Genomic DNA, 16121 nt, shown 5'->3' on the forward strand with positions numbered 1-16121 from the left:
AGTCACAATGAAATACAGCTTTTGGAGCTCTCCCTTCATGTAACGCAAAGGGGTGTCCTTGAAGTTACTCTCTGTGTCACATTATCTGTGTTCCTTTACAGATATGTATTTGAGTTGTTAGAAATAAGAAATAATTCTGTATGCTTCCGTTCCTTGTGAGGTATTTTGTGTAATGTGTAGGTATTACCTACAGATGTTATCTGCTGTAACTGGAGATGTTTCCCAGATTTCAAAAGAGTTCTCATTACATTACTTCATCAATCTATTCTGATACAGACCAGACAGGAAAACAAAAATAGAACATTAAGGTTGTTTTATTACCAAGGTATGGACTAGAATATTTACAGTCTTCTTTACAGTAAAAAATTCTCAAATATCCTATGATAAAATACAGAGCTCTGTATATTGAATGTATGTACAATAATTACAGCAGGTTGTTTTTCATGAATTCATGTGCATGGGAGTTTCAGGACTCCATCCTCCTCTTATCCACATCTTCAGCACATTCAAACTGCAATTATTGTGGACTCTGAAACATTAAATTAGGGATTATGTTAGAAACAACACTCACTGAAGAAATACGTTGCATATCTGAATCTAAAGGTAAGGAGATACTTCAAACCAGATGAAATTCTTCATTGTATTCAAACAAAAAACAGCAGTAATGGACAAAATATGATAAAAGAAGGAACATATGGCAAGCATTCTGCTGTTACTGTCAATTCAGAATCATCATCTCTGTGTTTCAGAATTTCTGTTCCATTGACAGACAAATAGAAAATAAAGGGAAAGTAAAGAAAAGTGACATAACATAAGAAGAAAAAAGTCACTAAAAACTCTGTATCAGGAAAGAAGCAAGTGAAAAATCTTGTACACCAAATGATTTCATTCCACAGCATGTAATGTATATTACCATGAATCAGTCATATTCTGAACCTAAATAATTACTAAATTACTTCACTTTGTATTCTACCTTGAAAATATGTGGAAGGACTACATTCGGACTGATTTGTTTTTAAGGCAAAAAGCATATTTTGTGATTCACTTATATAAATTGAGCTGTTACTAATGTTCCTTTGTTGAGCGTACCACCCAACACAATGTTCTTCATTTCAATGACTGCTTCACAGCCTGTGTCATCTGGATACTTCCCATATGGATCCTACCAGAGACTAAGGTCGTGTGTGTGTGTGTGTGTGTGTGTGTGTGTGTGTGTGTGTGTGTTGTTGGCCAAAAACTTACTTTCTGACAGTCTTTCTATTGTGCCTATCTGTGACTCAGCATCTCTGCTACATGGTGAATAGGAACTATCCTTTTTATAATATTGTCACATTCCATCCTTGATTTTCCATTTTTTACTAGAATGTACATTATACTGAACATATAATAACAAACCTCTCAACATACTATTAGCTCCAAAATTACAACTAAAAAATATGTGCAGAGCCTCAAGGTGTGATAAAGTAACAGATTAATTACAATTTAGAACAAGCAGGAAAGGGTTGAAATTGTGTTTGAGATATACCCAACGAGTCAACACTTCTGCAGAATAACTTTACATCTCATTAAATCGGCTTCTGTAGCATTTATTTCATCACGCAGAATGGTATCAACAGGAGCACCGACATATAGTGAGATGTGACACGTCATTTCAGGGGAAATTACAGGTCATGGCTATGTCCTTGTAGATGAAGAAAGGTGACAATGAAGTTAAGTCATTGTCTTATTTTAGAATTAAAGCAGGAATAGTCCATAGTGTCGGAAATGCTATACTGTTATGTGCAGATGTTGCAGGTTTCCAGAGCACAGCATATCAGCTGGGCAGAATGACAAACGGGGCGGCACCACTTCCACTTACAGAAGGGAAGGGAAGGGAAGGGGAGGGGGAGGAGGAACACCAACTCTCAGAACGTGCAGTCCAAAGATGTGCTATGGCCACAGAACACCAGCCATGGACAATCTGTTAGAAACTAAAAAAGCAGCGGAAATTATATTATTCTGTTTTTATTAATGAATTGTACAGCAGGAGATGAGGTCTTGTCTTGGACAGTTAGTTGAAGAAAGGCTTTTGTCATTTAGTAGGTTGCAAAAGATAAAAACCTTAACTTTAGACCACAGCCTAAACTGCCAGGAGAAGTAGTTTGATGTAATATAGCACTGCAGAACAGAGTAGGTGGTCTGCAAGGGAACAATTACAAGATAGAGGTGACAAATTTTTATTTAGTTCTATTATGGAACATAGACCAGAAGACTATAAATCTAGATTTATTCCAAACCAGAAATGGTAACTCATTGAAATGTCAGGGTAAAATTGTGCCAAAAAGAGAGCGAAATTACATTAAGAAAAAGATTTTTATGAAAATTTTATATTAATATGCAAGAAAGATACATTGTTGTCCATGAAAACATGAAATAACAGCACTGATAAGATGCAGCATACATGCTGTTAAATTACACAGCCAATTCCTGAAGTGAGGCAGTATTGGTAGCCAAGCACTTAATACCTTTCTTTGACTACCGTTTCAAATTATGACTTCCAAGATGAAAACAGTCTATGAATTGGAAGAGAGAGATGGTGGGAGTCCATACACCTTTCAACTTTACCATGGGGTGACTGACTGTGCAGCTATGACACGAGCCGCCACCACTAAAATGTCATGTGTGTATTCGTCTATACATTTCAAGACATCATCACGCCGGCAGAGTAGCAGACAGCATAGTCTGATACACTGACCTGGCAAGCTGTAACAGCGACGAACATTTTTTTTTTGAGTCTTTGTGTCATGTATGCTTAATAGGTAGTGATTTATTGACTGAGGTATTTTATTTTATAATTGGTCGTATCAGTTATCGACTTAGGACTAACATATAACCATGACAACTTGAATGACATATTTTGTTACAGTTATTGAATGTCTATTACAACATGTGGTAACTATTTAGAACTACATGGAGAAATCACATAAGCAGTTTAATATTGGCTGACTACATCACATGTCCTATACTCTGGATATCTGCTATCACTGGCTGGTGAAATCACATGATGAGCTATTATTGGCTGGCAAAAGTGCATCATGCAGTGCAATCTCGATTTCAGTGCTTCAGAAGCTAAAATGCTGTGTTTGGTGGAATTTGTATTTATGCTTTTGCAAAACAAAACAATATCCAATGTACATGTCACTGTGTAGGCCTATCAAAGATCTTTCCAAAATGCCTCCTTCCCCCCCTCCCACCACCCTAAAGTGCTGGGAATTCTATGCCAGTATTTAAAACCTTTACCATGCAAAGGATTCATAAGTTTCACAGCTCAGGCGAAAAGTATATTCAAACAGGAAATCTGTGCAAAATCTGGGAATATTTTGTTCTTGACCATGTATAAACTGTGTAAATACCATAGCCTATGCTAGCAGAAGTCTTAATTAGAATGAATTAAATTTTACAGCTACCATAAAAAACTATTTGGAATTGTGTAGAGTTTTCAAAAGTTTCAAACACTAGTATGGGCTTTAAAAAGTTGCACTGATCATCAGGCCTTAAGTTTCTTAATGGAAAGTAAATTACTTCACCCCAGTACGATGAGATGGATATTATTTTTGCAGGAGTTTCCTACAGAGATAATTACATAAAAGGATCACTACGTACAGTACCTGATGTACTTCCCTGACTACAACTAGATATGAATATGATGAGTAGAACAGAGGGACCAGGAGCTCATTTTACAATTAACTTTTTATCGATAAGTTACACCAGTCAGTATGCGACTTCTGGATCCCTATGTATCAGTGCTGATGCCACCTCCTTGTACACCAACATCCCTCATTCCCATGGTCTTACCACTACTGAACGCAACCTTTCTCAATGTCCTTTAGACTCCAAACCCACTACCTCACTCCTCATACACCTTACTATCTTTATCCTAACTCACTACTATGTCTCCTTTGAAGAGAAGGTGTATAAACAAATCTGTGGCACAGCCAGAGGCACCAGCATGGCACCCTCTTGTGCCACCTTGTTTATGGGGCATCTAGGGGAGACCTTTCTAGCCTCCCTAAACGCAAAATTCTTCGTCTGGTTCAGGCTCACTGAAAATATCTTCATGATCTGGACTCAGCGCCAAGATATCCTATCTTCGTTTCTTCACAACCTCAACATCATCTGTCCTATTTGCTTCATCTGGTCCTCGACTCAGCATGCCACCTTTGTAGATGTTGACCTCCTACACTCAGATGGCTCCATCTGCACTTCTGTCCACATCAAACGCGCCAACCACCAACAGTGCCTGCATTTTGATAGCTGTCATCCCTTTCACACCAAAAAATCCCTCCCATACAGCCTGGCCACCCAGGGATAGTGAATCTGCAGTGACAAAAACTCCTTTGCTCAGTATGCTGAGGGTCTCACCAAGGCCTTCACAGACAGACACTAACCCCCAGACCCAGTCTGCTAACAGATCGCTTCTGCCATTTCCCCTCACACCACCAATCCTCCCACTATCAATCCTCCCACTACCACCAGGAACCAGCCACCCCAGACTGGAACAACTGAACCACATCCTTTGATTACCTATCGTCATGCCCTGAAATAGGAGGCATCCTACCCAAGATACTTCCCACCCATCCTAAAGTGGTGTTAGTTACCCAACCTTCCTCCACAGCATCCTAGTCCATCCCTATAGCACTCCCACTCCCAGCCCCTGCCACAAGGATCATATCCCTCTGGAAGACTCAGGTGCAAAAGCTGCCCAATCCACCCACCCAGCACTTTCTGTTCCAGTCTTGTCACAGGTTTACCCTACCCCATCAGGGACTGGGCCACCTGTGAAAGCAACCATGTCATTCACTGCCTCTGTTGCACTCAATGCACAGCTCTTTATATTGGTATGACTACCAACCAGCTGTCCATCAGGATGAACGGCCACTACCAAACTGTGGCCAAGAGCAAAGCAGACCACCCTATGGCACAACATGCTGCTGAACATAACACACTTGATTTCAATGGCTACTTCACAACCCGAGCTGTCTGGATCCTTCCCTCCACCACCACCTTTTCTGAACTGTGCAGATGGGAGTTATCCTTACAACACAATCTCCGCTCTCGTAATTATCTCGGCCTCAACCTGAGGTAACAACTGTCCCCACACCCTCCACCCAACAGTTTCTGCCATCTCTGTCCTATCATCTCCTCCCCATTCTCATATCCCACCACGTTTATTTGTGCCCTCTGCCAACACATCACTCCGTCTTTCCCCGCTCCTCTCCTTTTTTGCTTCTTTTTTCCCCACCACTGTGCCCCATAACCTCCTAATGCTGTACCTGTTGGCATTCTAGTCCCTGAACACTCCACCAGACAGCATTCATCTGTCTCCCCACCCATACACTACTATCTCATCCCTACTCAAGATTGCTGATTGCATCCCACATGGTAGTTGCATTTCGGCTGGAGATGCTGGAGTTAGCTGCTTGCTTGTGTGTATGAATGGTGTGTGTGTCTCTTTTACTGATGAAGGCTGTGGTCAAAAGCTTTATGTAAGTGCCTTTTAATTGTGCCTGTCTGCAACTTAATGACTTCTTTTCGGTAAGTAGCAGTCTGTCTTTTCTCACATTGTTGAAACTCTTATATAAGGAACATTTGTATTTTTTTGAATAATTTCTACTATATGGTTGGGTTTATAACACTTTTTGTATGGGAGGTTAGCTTAGAAGAGAGGAGATAACAAACTCTCTTCCTAAACTGCAATACCTAGTTTTGTAAGAACAGAGAGCAACACAGTATTGTAACTAGAGATAAAGTGAATGTGTTATAGAAATGAAAAGATACTAAAGGTTCTAGAAGCACAATGAAGTGTGCATATTCACCCTTTCTCTGCTACTGATATGCTCTCTGTATTCCATGCTGAGGGCAACTTTTTCCATGGCTTTACTGCTCACCAAGTGCTGGTGCCTGCACTGAAAGATTGCATTACGGTCGATATGAAGTACTCATCAACCATTTTTTCGATAACTATTAGGTGGAAAAATTTTGATGTTTGCACATTGTACAGTCTGATACCTTCACTCAATAAAGGACTGAACTTCTTTTCACTGTATGCCATAGTTGCTGCACTGCATCAACTGAAGTAAAACACTGAATGAAACTTTAAAGATTTTACAAAGGTAAAAATGTATTCATAAACTTTGTATATGGTTAATTTTAGCACACACACTGCAGTGAATTAAATGTAGGTAACATAGTGAAAATTTATTTGAAACTGAGAGCAGAAAATATCTCACTTTGTTCTCAAGTTACTTGGTTTGATATCCAACAGCCAGTTGTGCACGATGCACTCATTGCCGTCCTTGCTCATCAAGAATAATGTGCTCATAATAATCCTCATATCTCATTAACAATTCAAGAGATCAAACTGATGTTGTCTGCAAATGACGGCATACAATGAAGCATGTAGGTTGTATGATAAATACTCAAATTTTTTTTATTCACTGAGATATGGAAGTAACTCGGGTACAGCAGTGAGAGGTCTGTAGCTCAGAACGCATACAGATGTCCATAGCACTGTAGGAAAACCAACGTGATGTGTGTGTACACTCCAACAGCAGTGAAAGGATTATATTCCTCCTTAAACGTGATTTTCTGAGGCGAAGTGACATTACAGCCAACAATATAATTTAACAAACTCAAAATGCAAAGACATTTTAGAGTATTTGGGTAAGGTGATAGAATGACTCAACTCATATGCTAGAGATTTCATAAAGGTTAGTTATGCTCATTTAATTTAAATGTATTATGAAGAAAGTTTTCCTTTTGGGTTTGAAACTGTTCAAAATATCACAAGTATTAAGTTATTGTACAGAGTTAACTTTCATGACATCTTTCCTCTTAGTTGGGGAATCTGAGGTATGACACGTCATTTCATGGTAATTATAGGTCACACCTATGACCTTTTAGATGAGGAAAGGTGATCATGAAGTTATGTCCTCGTTTTATTTTAGAATTAAGGCAGGAACAGCCCACTGTGTAGGATATGCTATGCTGTTAAGTGCAGATATTGCGGATTTCCAGAGTGCAGTGTACCGGCTGGGTAGAATGACAGATGGGGTGGCACCATTTGCTAAAGGGGGGGACTATCTACTCTTAGAATGTGCAGCCCAAAGGTGTGCTATGACCATGGAACTTCAGCCATGAATAATCCGCGAGAAGCTACAAAAATGGTGGAATTTATGTTATTCTGTTTTTATTATTGAATTGTGTAGAAGGAGATGACATCTTGTCTTGTGAAATAAGATAAAGCTCTGTATGGAGAAGAGAAAATATATGGACTGTTAACTGAAGAAAGGCTTTTGTCATTTAGTAGCCTGCAGAAGATAAAAGCTTTTTTCTTGTAGCTTTAGACTGCACCCTAAACTGCCAGGAGAAGTACACTACCGGCCATTAAAACACTACTGGCCATTAAATTGCTACACCAAGAAGAAATGCAAATGATAAATGGGTATTCATTGGACAAATATATTATACTAGAACTGACATGTGATTACATTTTCACACAATTTGGATGCATAGATCCTCCAAATCAGTACCCAGAACAACCACCTCTGGCTGTAATAATGACCTTGATACACCTGGACATTGAGTCAAATGGAGCTTGGATGGCATGTACAGGTACAGTTGCCCATGCAGTTTCAACACGATACCACAGTTCATCAAGAGTAGTGACTGGCGTATTGTGATGAGCCAGTTGCTCGGCCACCATTGACCAGACGTATTCAATTGGTGAGAGATCTGGAGAATGCGCTGGTCAAGGCAGCAGTCGAACATTTTCTGTATCCAGAAAGGCCCGTACAGGACCTGCAACATGCGGTCGTGCATTATCCTGCTGAAATGTAGGGTTTTGCAGGGATCGAATGAAGGGTAGAGCCACGGGTCATACCACATCTGAAATGTAATGTCCACTGTTTAAAGTGCTGCCGTCAATGCGAACAAGAGGTGACCGAGACGTGTAACCAATAGCACCCCACACCATCACGCCTGGTGATACGCCAGTATGGCGATGACGAATATACGCTTCCAATGTGCGTTCACCGCGATGTCGCCAAACACGGATGCGACCATCATGATGCTGTAAACAGAACCTGGATTCTTCCGAAAAAATGACGTTCATGCACCCAGGTTCGTCGTTGAGTACACCATCGCAGGTGCTCCTGTCTGTGACTCAGCGTCAAGGGTAACCGCAGCCATGGTCTCCGAGCTGATAGTCCATGCTGCTGCGAAAGTCATCAAACTGCTTGTGCAGATGGTTGTCTTGCAAAAATCCCCATCTGTTGACTCAGGGATCGAGACGTGGCTGCAAGATCTGTTACAGCCATGCGGATAAGATGCCTGTCATCTCGACTGCTAGTGATACGAGGCTGTTGGGATCCAGCACGGCGATCCGTATTACCCTCCTGAACCCACCGATTCCATATTGTGCTAACAGTCATTGGATCTCGACCAACACGAGCAGCAATGTCACAATACGATAAACCGCAATCGCGATAGGCTACAATCCGACCTTTATCAAAGTCGGAAACGTGATGGTACGCATTTCTCCTCCTGACACGAGGCATCATGAGGCATCACAACGTTTCACCAAGCAATGCCGGTCAACTGCTGTTTGTGTACGAGAAATTGGTTGGAAACTTTCCTCATGTCAGCACGTTGTAGGTGTTGCCACCGGTGTCAACCTTGTGTGAATGCTCTGAAAAGCTAATTATTTGCATATCAGAGCATCTTCTTCCTGTCAGTTAAACTTCGTGTCTGTGGCATGTCATCTTCAGGGTGTAGCAATTTTAATGGCCAGTAGTGTAGTTTGATGTAACATGGCACTTCAAACCAGAGTAGGTGGTCTCCGAAGGAGAAGAATTACAAGATAGAGAGATTTTTATTTATTTCCATTTTGGAACGTAGGAAAGAAGACTATAAATCAATACTTGTCCCCACCAGAAGCAAGACAGGAACAGCTCAATAGTACATCTGTGATGCATATTTCAGCCCATATAAACAAACAAACATCATTCTTCTGCATGAACACAATACAAGCACCGTCCCGTCCACACAGAAACCCTTCATGATTGGAATACTCCTTCGTCGATGATAAAGTTTAACAAGTGGAACACAATGTTGATAGTGACACCAATCACAACACCAAAGGGACATAGTAAGGCACAACAGTAGCTATACACTTAGGCAAAGTTGACTGGTCACTACAGCAAAAATGGGCACTTTATTCAGTAAGCAGTGATGACAAAGGAGATAATGGACTTAGGAAAATTTTAAGCAACTCGGGGAGGATTATCCCTTCATGCAAACTAGGCCATACTACAGAGCACACTGGCACAGCCACATCAGTTTCGGTAATCAGAAGGTAAGTCTGTGACCTCGACTTACAACACCAAGGCAATGAGTGAAACACAAGGACTTCACATTATGCATGTATCATTATTATATATCGTACTATTGACAAAAGTTCAATCATGATAAAACATTGCACTATTCAATAAATAATATGTAACATACTCTATGACTAACGGTTACTGTAGCATATGACACAGATAAATAACTGGGATGAGACGACACACAGAAGGGAGATTTTGCATATTCATGTATATGGGCTGAAATAACTGCCACAAAAGCTGATTTGACACAACATAAATTTATTCTGCGCAAGTGTCTACCCGCTGTTCAAAGGCTATTACAACCTCTGCCAGACTTGTTCTTCGGTAATGTTGACCTATTACTTTACGCCAGACTGAGTCTTTAAACTTATTTCTGAAATATAATGGTAGAATTAATAGCATATTAAGAGTGGGCATCTATGTATGGTTGACTGTCCCTGCACTTTTCTCTTCCTCACTGATTCTGGCAGAATGACTAAACTGCTACAGTCAGAAAATGCACCAATAATTATTGTTGCAGTTTCTTTTAAGTATCTTATGATTGCAATGTTCATTCAGATGACATGTGAAAAATACCCTAATGCAAACTTCCTTGGTTTTCTCAGTGGGCCATGGCATTCAACCACTAATAAACAAAATTGCTTCATGGTGACATAAATAAAAATGTCATGCGACTAGGGCCTCCCGTCGGGTAGACTGTTCGCCGGGTGCAAGTCTTTTGATTTGACGCCCATTCGGCGACTTGCGCATCGATGGGGGTGAAATGATGATGATTAGGACAACACAACACCCAGTTTTTTTTTTGACCACTCAGCTACCGGGGGCGGACACTGTGACATTACTAAACAGGCTGTAAGTGTGGTAACCATTCTGACTACTTATTTTATTTTTAATACATTATACAGGATATTACTACACATGCAGTAGTCTGGATGAGAGAAAAACACATCTGGTTAGGAAGGAGTCATACAACAACAGAATAATTCTTATATTCTCAGGTAACAGAAGGGATGATTATTTGACCAGTACGTCTCTCCAAGAATAATTATGCAGTTATTATGTGTGGCACTGGCATTATAACAAACTATGCGTTATCAAAGTACCTGGGTGTTTTGCTATAAAATGTATGAACCATCCACTTCCACCATTATGAACACTAGTCACATATCGGACAACAGTAGTCGTCGTGGCTCCTTCAAATGGTGCTGGCTGATCCTGTAGAATCAAAAAGCAAGAAATTTAAGTTTTTTCCTATTACATAAAAACAGACAGCAGTAGCATTAAAAAACTTCAATCACTCAGAGAAAGTTAAAGTCTCTGTACAGTTCACAGATAGTAACACGAATGAACAGAAGTACCAACTTCGTGATTTAAAATGAGTATGTAATACAGCAGTGTTTCAATCTACTGTTGTGATAGTATGACTATGTTTTCCATATATTATAAACTAAACTTAAGTGTTCATGGCAAAAAGTACAAAATGTATATATTTAATATATGTTCATTATTTGTATGTATAAGGATACAGCAACTCACCTCTCCACAATATTTTGTGCGGAGTGTTTTTGCACCAGTGGCCTGATTCAAGTCATAGATCTCCAAAAAGTCTGTGCTGCAGGTTGTTCTTGAACCAATACTAAACTCTGGAAAGTATTGCCCATATACTTCAGTAACTAGCCAATATTTTTGCAAAATACAGTCCTAATGTTGGTAAAATGTCTCAATATCTTTCATATCAATGATAGGTGCCAGTCATACCTCACATGTAGCCATCACAGAAGAGAAACTTTATGAAGTGCTTGTAGTGGTAAATGGAGCAAAAACCTGTATATTAAATTTTGATATATGTCACAGCTTAAAGTGTTACTATATGTGGTTAGTTGGCATTACTTTTTGACACCATTATTGTGCAGTTTCTTAGAGAAACAAAAATTCTATAAACAGCATTTCTACAGGAAAGAGATTTTATTTTTACAGCAAATCAATAGATTTTATTTTTAAGATGAGAATGTTGCGTTGTGTCTGTGACGAATAAAGTTGTTATGGAATGAAGGCAATATGATTTTGTGACATCTCAAGCTTTGAGGTACTTGAACTGGAACAATTTTACTGATGTAATCACATTAGAAGATACATGAAAATAACTGTTGCTGAGTCGTGGCACAATAGAAGATTATATTGCAGAAATAATACTGCAAATATCTGCCAAATACATCAGAGAAAATGTACCTGACAACTCTTAGGAGAGATACCCTGTATATTTCATGTTCTATATATGATGTACCAGATTGTCATCTCTTTTCACGTACACTGATTGATTGATTGATTTATTCATCCATCTTTAAGCATTTACATGCAATTGATCTCGTCATTTTACATACATTATATAATTACAAAATAAGTCATACATTTTTAACATTCTGAATGAGTAAATATGTTTTATACTGCACATGTTTAGTAGTCATTAAACATAAATGTGTCGTGCAAAATGACAAAAGGAGATACTGTATGTGTAACACAATACACATGCTAAGAAAAACATTTTAACAAATATAAATGAGACAGGCTTAATACATGTTAACCATTGGGAAAAATGCATTATGTAAATAAAGCACAACAGCATGGTACAATAACATTTTCAGAAGTGCTCATGTAATATGGTGGTCATGTCATACAGTAGTTTTAATAGATTATATCATTTTTATTACATACTTTAAATTCTTCTATTGTATAGAATGCTTTTTGTCCAAGCCACCTTTTTGTAATATTTTTGAAGACATTCAGTGATACACTGTGTGCTGTAGGTGGTAGCATGTTAAATAATTGTATCCCTATGTATGTGTAACTGTTTTGGGTTTTTTTAAGCCTAGTAACTGGGATGTCAATCATCTGCCTTTGGCGTGTGTCATGGCTATGTACAGACTCACGCAGTTTATAGCTTTCTTGGTTTTCCTTTATGTGCACTAAGCAACTGAGAATAAACAGTAATGTAAGTGTCAGTATTTTTAACTCTTTGAAATAGTCTCTACATGATACATGGTTTCCCACTCCAGCAATACACCTAATGGCCTTTTTCTGCCAAAGAAAAATTCTTTTTGCCCCAGAGGCGTTGCCCCGTAACAGCACTGCATATGTGAGGTGGCTATGAAAAAAAGCATAACAGGCATTTAGCAGTAGCTCATCCGTCACACAAGTCCTGAGCTTAGTTAGCAGACAGGAGACTCGGGATAACTTTTTGCATACATAATTGGTGTGACCCCCCATGAACCATGGACCTTGCCGTTAGTGGGGAGGCTTGCGTGCCTCAGCGATACAGATAGCCGTCCGTAGGTGCAACCACAATGGAGGGGTATCTGTTGAGAGGCCAGACAAACGTGTGGTTCCTGAAGAGGGGCAGCAGCCTTTTCAGTAGTTGCAAGGGCAACAGTCTGGATGATTGACTGATCTGGCCTCGTAACAATAACCAAACCTGCCTTGCTGTGCTGGTACTACGAACGGTACAGCCGTAATTTTTCCCGAGGGCATGCAGCTTTACTGTATGATTAAATGATGATGGCGTCCTCTTGGGTAAAATATTCCGGAGGTAAAATAGTCCCCCACTCGGATCTCCGGGCGGGGACTACTCAAGAGGATGTTGTTATCAGGAGAAAGAAAACTGGCGTTCTACGGATCGGAGCGTGGAATGTCAGATCATTTAATCAGGCAGGTAGGTTAGAAAATTTAAAAAGGGAAATGGATAGTTTAAAGTTAGATATAGTGGGAATTAGTGAAGTTCGGTGGCAGGAGGAACAAGACTTTTGGTCAGGCGATTACAGGGTTATAAATACAAAATCAAATAGGGGTAATGCAGGAGTAGGTTTAATAATGAATAAAAAAATAGGAGTGCGGGTTAGCTACTACAAACAGCATAGTGAACGCATTATTGTGGCCAAGATAGACACAAAGACCATGCCTACTACAGTAGTACAAGTTTATATGCCAACTAGCTCTGCAGACGACGAAGAAATTGAAGAAATGTATGATGAAATAAAAGAAATTATTCAGATAGTGAAGGGTGATGAAAATTTAATAGTCATGGGTGACTGGAATTCGGTAGTAGGAAAAGGGAGAGAAGGAAACGTAGTAGGTGAATATGGATTGGGGCTAAGAAATCAGAGAGGAAGCCGCCTGGTAGAATTTTGCAGAGAGCACAACTTAATCATAGCTAACAATTGGTTTAAGAATCATGAAAGAAGGTTGTATACATGGAAGAACCCTGGAGATACTAAAAGGTATCAGATAGATTATATAATGGTAAGACAGAGATTTAGGAACCAGGTTTTACATTGTAAGACATTTCCAGGGGCAGATGTGGACTCTGACCACAATCTATTGGTTATGACCTGTAGATTAAAACTGAAGAAAGTGCAAAAAGGTGGGAACTTAAGGAGATGGGACCTGGATAAACTGAAAGAACCAGAGGTTGTACAGAGTTTCAGGGAGAGCATAAGGGAACAATTGACAGGACTGGGGGAAAGAAATACAGTAGAAGAAGAATGGGTAGCTTTGAGGTATGAAATAGTGAAGGTAGCAGAGGATCAAGTAGGTAAAAAGACGAGGGCTAGTAGAAATCCTTGGGTAACAGAAGAAATATTGAATTTAATTGATGAAAGGAGAAAATATAAAAATGCAGTAAATGAAGCAGGCAAAAAGGAATACAAATGTCTCAAAAATGAGATCGACAGGAAATGCAAAATGGCTAAGCAGGGCTGGCTAGAGGACAAATGTAAAGATGTAGAGGCTTATCTCACTAGGGGTAAGATAGATACTGCCTACAGGAAAATTAAAGAGACCTTTGGAGTTAAGAGAACCACTTGTATGAACATCAAGAGCTCAGATGGAAACCCAGTTCTAAGCAAAGAAGGGAAAGCAGAAAGGTGGAAGGAGTATATAGAGGGTCTATACAAGGGCGATGTACTTGAGGACAATATTATGGAATTGGAAGAGGATGTAGATGAAGATGAAATGGGAGATACGATACTGCGTGAAGAGTTTGACAGAGCACTGAAAGACCTGAGTCGAAACAAGGCCCCCGGAGTAGACAACATTCCATTGGAACGACTGACGGCCTTGGGAGAGCCAGTCCTGACAAAAATCTACCATCTGGTGAGCAAGATGTATGAAACAGGCGAAATACCCTCAGACTTCAAGAAGAATATAATAATTCCAATCCCAAAGAAATCAGGTGTTGACAGATGTGAAAATTACCGAACAATCAGTTTAATAAGCCACAGCTGCAAAATACTAACACGAATTCTTTACAGACGAATGGAAAAACTGGTAGAAGCCGACCTCGGGGAAGATCAGTTTGGATTCCGTAGAAATACTGGAACACGTGAGGCAATACTGACCTTACGACTTATCTTAGAAGAAAGATTAAGGAAAGGCAAACCTACGTTTCTAGCATTTGTAGACTTAGAGAAAGCTTTTGACAATGTTGACTGGAAAACTCTCTTTCAAATTCTAAAGGTGGCAGGGGTAAAATACATCAAGCGAAAGGCTATTTACAATTTGTACAGAAACCAGATGGCAGTTATAAGAGTCGAGGGACATGAAAGGGAAGCATTTGTTGGGAAGGGAGTAAGACAGGGTTGTAGCCTCTCCCCAATGTTATTCAATCTGTATATTGAGCAAGCAGTAAAGGAAACAAAAGAAAAATTCGGAGTAGGTATTAAAATCCATGGAGAAGAAATAAAAACTTTGAGGTTCGCCGATGACATTGTAATTCTGTCAGAGACAACAAAGGACTTGGAAGAGCAGTTGAATGGAATGGATAGCATCTTGAAAGGAGGATATAAGATGAACATCAACAAAAGCAAAACGAGGATAATGGAATGTAGTCGAATTAAATCGGGTGATGCTGAGGGAATTAGATTAGGAAATGAGACACTTAAAGTAGTAAAGGAGTTTTGCTATTTGGGGAGCAAAATAACTGATGATGGTCGAAGTAGAGAGGATATAAAATGTAGACTGGCAATGGCAAGGAAGGCGTTTCTGAAGAAGAGAAATTTGTTAACATCAAGTATAGATTTAAGTGTCAGGAAGGAATTTCTGAAAGTATTTGTATGAAGTGTAGCCATGTATGGAAGTGAAACATGGACGATAAATAGTTTGGACAAGAAGAGAATAGAAGCTTTCGAAATGTGGTGCTACAGAATAATGCTGAAGATTAGATGGGTGGATCACATAACTAATGAGGAAGTATTGAATAGGATTGGGGAGAAGAGAAGTTTGTGGCACAGCTTGACCAGAAGAAGGGATCGGTTGGTAGGACATGTTCTGAGGCATAAAGGGATCTCAAATTTAATATTGGAGGGCAGTGTGGAGGGTAAAAATCGTAGAGGGAGACCAAGAGATGAATACACTAAGCAGATTCAGAAGGATGTAGGTTGCAGTAAGTACTGGGAGATGAAGAAGCTTGCACAGGATAGAGTAGCATGGAGAGCTGCATCAAACCAGTCTCAGAACTGAAGACCACAACAACAACAACAACAATTGGTGTGAGTTTCCCAGGTTAATTTTGGGTCCAGATGAATGCCAAGAAGCTTAACTGAGGAACTACAGTTGTCATTGTTACATAGGCTGAATAGAATGTTTACCGTTTTAGAGTGGTTAATTGTAATTCTTTTGCTCCGAACCATACGCTGGATATTCTGA

The 16121-nt window shown here is 39.6% G+C and overlaps 1 protein-coding gene across 1 annotated transcript in view; it reads right to left on the minus strand.

The window, feature by feature from the left end:
• Positions 1 to 298: 298 nt before the first annotated feature.
• Positions 299 to 16121, minus strand: part of LOC126202937 (cubilin-like) — a 771281-nt gene continuing 755458 nt past the window's right edge. Inside the window, exons 68-70 of the mRNA XM_049937033.1 lie at positions 10962 to 11068; positions 10529 to 10640; positions 299 to 529 (exon numbers count right to left, since the gene is read on the minus strand). Of these exons, the coding sequence (XP_049792990.1) occupies positions 507 to 529; positions 10529 to 10640; positions 10962 to 11068 (242 nt within the window). The 3' untranslated portion in view covers positions 299 to 506. The remainder of the gene's footprint in view (positions 530 to 10528; positions 10641 to 10961; positions 11069 to 16121) is intronic.

This window comes from Schistocerca nitens, chromosome 9, assembly GCF_023898315.1.
Source record: "Schistocerca nitens isolate TAMUIC-IGC-003100 chromosome 9, iqSchNite1.1, whole genome shotgun sequence".
NCBI classification, from domain to species: domain Eukaryota; kingdom Metazoa; phylum Arthropoda; class Insecta; order Orthoptera; family Acrididae; genus Schistocerca; species Schistocerca nitens.